The 3,393-nt window shown below is 40.2% G+C and overlaps 1 protein-coding gene across 1 annotated transcript; it reads right to left on the minus strand.

Annotated features, from left to right (window-relative positions):
* Positions 1 to 558: 558 nt before the first annotated feature.
* Positions 559 to 1,520, minus strand: LOC112865722 (olfactory receptor 51H1-like). Its single transcript, XM_025928798.2, has one exon. The coding sequence runs from the start codon at positions 1,507 to 1,509 to the stop codon at positions 559 to 561; it is 951 nt and encodes a 316-aa protein (XP_025784583.1). The 5' UTR covers positions 1,510 to 1,520.
* Between the last annotated feature and the right edge of the window lie 1,873 nt (positions 1,521 to 3,393).

Here is a 3,393-nt window from a genome sequence, read left to right on the forward strand (position 1 = left end):
GATAGTAAATTTATTTAGTATTATTTATTTATAAATTTATTTTACATAAATGTTCATAAGCTGTGGAGTGATTGGCTGGCTCAGTCAGAAGAGCATGTGACTCTTGATCACAGGGTTGTGAGTTCAAGCCCCACATGGGGTATAGAGATTACTTAAAGAAATAAAACTTTTCAGAATGTTGGTAAGCTGTTATATACCATTTTAAGAAAGGAAAATGCATATTTTTATCAGGTTACTTAAGATAAATTATTGCTTTCATCAAAACCATTATGCAAGGGCATATGATAACTCATTATATTTGTACTGTTCAATACAGTAGCTACTAGCTACATGTGACCATTTGCATTTATATTTCAATTAATTAAAATTAAATAAAAGTAACAAATTCAGTTCCTTGGTTGTACTATCAAAGTTTCAAATGCTCAATAGCTATGTGTGGCTAGTGGTTATGCATTAAATAACAGAGATTTCCATCATTGCAGGAAATTCTATTGGACAGTACCGCATTGGATACCCTTCCCTGACTTGACTGCATTTGCACAGAACTCATAGATGCCATTAATGGCCAATCCTGTTCCCACAGAATGCTCGGACAATCCACTGCCGGATCTGCTTGGTCCTAACACTGTACACAACAGGATTCAGCAGAGGAGGGAGCAGCAGGTAGATATTGGCCATAAGTGTGTGTATTATTGGTGACAAATGCTTCCCAAAGCGGTGAATCAGAGTCATGCCAATGAGAGGCACATAGAAGAGCAGTACTGCACAGATATGAGAGAAGCAGGTATTAAGAGCCTTAAGTCTCTCTTCTCTGGAAGCAATGCCCAGTACTTCCTGGAGGATTAGAAAGTAAGAAATCAAAAGGATCAAGGCATCTAGTACAATGGTGAAGATCACAGCCAGCAGACCATAGATGCTATTGACACGGGTGTCAGCACAGGCAAGCCTCATGGCATCCTGATGGAGGCAGTATGCGTGGGAAAGGACATTGGAGCGGCAGAAAGGTAGCCTTTTGATGAGGAAAGGCACAGGGAGCACTACACTCACACTCCGTAGCAGGACTGCTGCTCCAATTTTGATGATGACTCCATGAGTGAGAATGGTAGCATAGCGCAAAGGGAAGCGAATAGCCACAAAGCGATCAAAGGCCATGGCGACCAGAACACCTGATTCCACTCCTCCAAAGTTGTGGATAAAGAACATCTGAGTGATGCAGACATCAAGGGTTACTGAGCGCCAGTCAAACAAGTGAACACTTATCATGGTGGGCATGGAAGATAATGAAAGGCTAAGGTCAGTGGCAGCTAGCATAGCCAGAAAATAATACATGGGTTCATGGAGACTTCGCTCAACCTTTATGACAACAAGGATAATGAAATTACCTAGGAATGTGGTACTGTAAAGAAGGCAGAGGGGCAAGGCCATCCAGAAGTCTTTCTCTGGCATTCCTGGAATCCCAATCAGGGTAAAGGTCTGATGGTTATGAATAGTTTGGTTGAACAGTGACATAGTGGAACAAAGGTCTGCACAAAAACAGAAGAACTCATTAAGTCAAACAGCTTCAATTAGAATCAGTAGCAATAAGTATTGAGATGGTAGCCATAAGAGGGAGTGACTTAAATATTATTCTAATACACTCATGTATTAGTATCACATTAGTATTCTGTATCACAGTCTGATACAGAAATTGATGGTCCTACTCCATGAGGCAATAATTCCTATTAGTGATCATCATATGCTAAAGTACTTAGGAGAAAGGAAAAGAAAAACTTCAACCAACACCTGCACCCAATAGGAATATAATTCATCTAGAAACATCAAGGAGTTAGCTGACTTGCTTCTTTGCTAAGGAAGAATTTTATATTGTACATTCACGTGGGTAATGAACCAAACAGGTAATGTTAGCAAGCACAAATGTGACCTAATGGCTGTTCATAAACACGAACATGCAGATGTGTGTATATGTGTGTGTATCTTAATTGTGATCTTAAATTGTTGTAATTTACACATAATGCTCTTTGGGACCTAATTTTTCTACATGCATGATATGGGACAGAGAATGAAAGGTACTCTTTAAGTACCTTTAAAGTACTCTTTAAAGCTCTGCCCTTCTGCATTCTTGGGAGTCTGTGGGTACTAAAAGGACTGAGCTTGCAGCAGATGATGGAAGGAGAAGTTACTCTGGCTGCCAAAGAACTTTAGAAAGACCCACTATGGTAGACAGAATAGGGGTCTCCCAGGATGCGCACATCTTAATTCTTGAAATGTGTGAATATGTTAGCTTGCATGGCAAAAGAGACTTCGCAGATGTTATTAACGCTAAGGATCTCAAGATGTGGAGATTATCCTGGATTACCAAAGTAGGACACATCTAATCTTATGAGTCCTTAAAACAAGAAATTTTCCCAGCTGCAGAGAACCAGAGAGATAGCAGCATGAGAAAGACTCAGCTCAACTGGTGAAGATGAAGGAAGGGGACCAAGAGCCAAGAAATGTGGGTAGCCTCTAGAAGCTGGAAAGGCAATGGAACAGAATTTTCCCTAGAGTCTTCAGAAAGGGAGGCAGACTTGCTGACACCTTGATTTTAGACCAGTCTTCTGGGACTTCTGAATTTAAGAACTGTAAGATAGTAACTATGTATATTATAAGCCACTACATTGTGGTAATGTGTTATGGAATAAGTAGAAAACTAATATTCAGAGAAGCCAAAGAAAAGTTGCTTTAGCTCCTTTTCAGAAACTTTCCAACTCTTCACATTCAGTCTCATTTACTCAGGACTTTTTTCTTTGGTAAAAAATGAAATGAATGAGGGGCGCCTGGGTGGCTCAGTTGGTTAAGTGTCCGGCTTCAGCTCAGGTCATGATTTCACGGTTTGTGAGTTCGAGCCCCACGTCGGGCTCTGTGCTGACAGCTCAGAGCCTGGAGCCTGCTTCGGATTCTGTGTCTCCCTCTCTCTCTGCCCCTCCCCCACTCTCTCTCTCTCTCTCTCTTTCTCTCAAAAATCAATAAACATTTAAAAAAATCTCTAGAAATGAAATGAATGAAATGAAATTAATTCCACACATGGAGAAGTCCCAAAAGACAAAGTTCAAACATTGGTCAGATTGGTGAAGTCACTGTTCCCGGTGTTAAAAATTCAACTGGACTTAAGTTTCCCTGGGCCTCCATAAAGACTTCTCCTTCTCTGCCCATATTTCTATGTGCTGTTCTATAAACTCCACCTTGAGTTACCAGTAACTATATTTCCCACTCTGAGTAAAGCCTACATGGATCTATGGGCTATTCTAGACATTAATGCCTAGCACTTGCATTGACAAAGATCAATATGAAAATTTTGGTGCCACACAGCTCTCTTCTATTTCAATTATTTGCTATTATCTTCAGGAAAATATA

Source organism: Puma concolor, chromosome D1 (assembly GCF_028749965.1).
Source record: "Puma concolor isolate L17-30 chromosome D1, mPumCon1.1.hap2, whole genome shotgun sequence".
Classification (NCBI taxonomy): domain Eukaryota; kingdom Metazoa; phylum Chordata; class Mammalia; order Carnivora; family Felidae; genus Puma; species Puma concolor.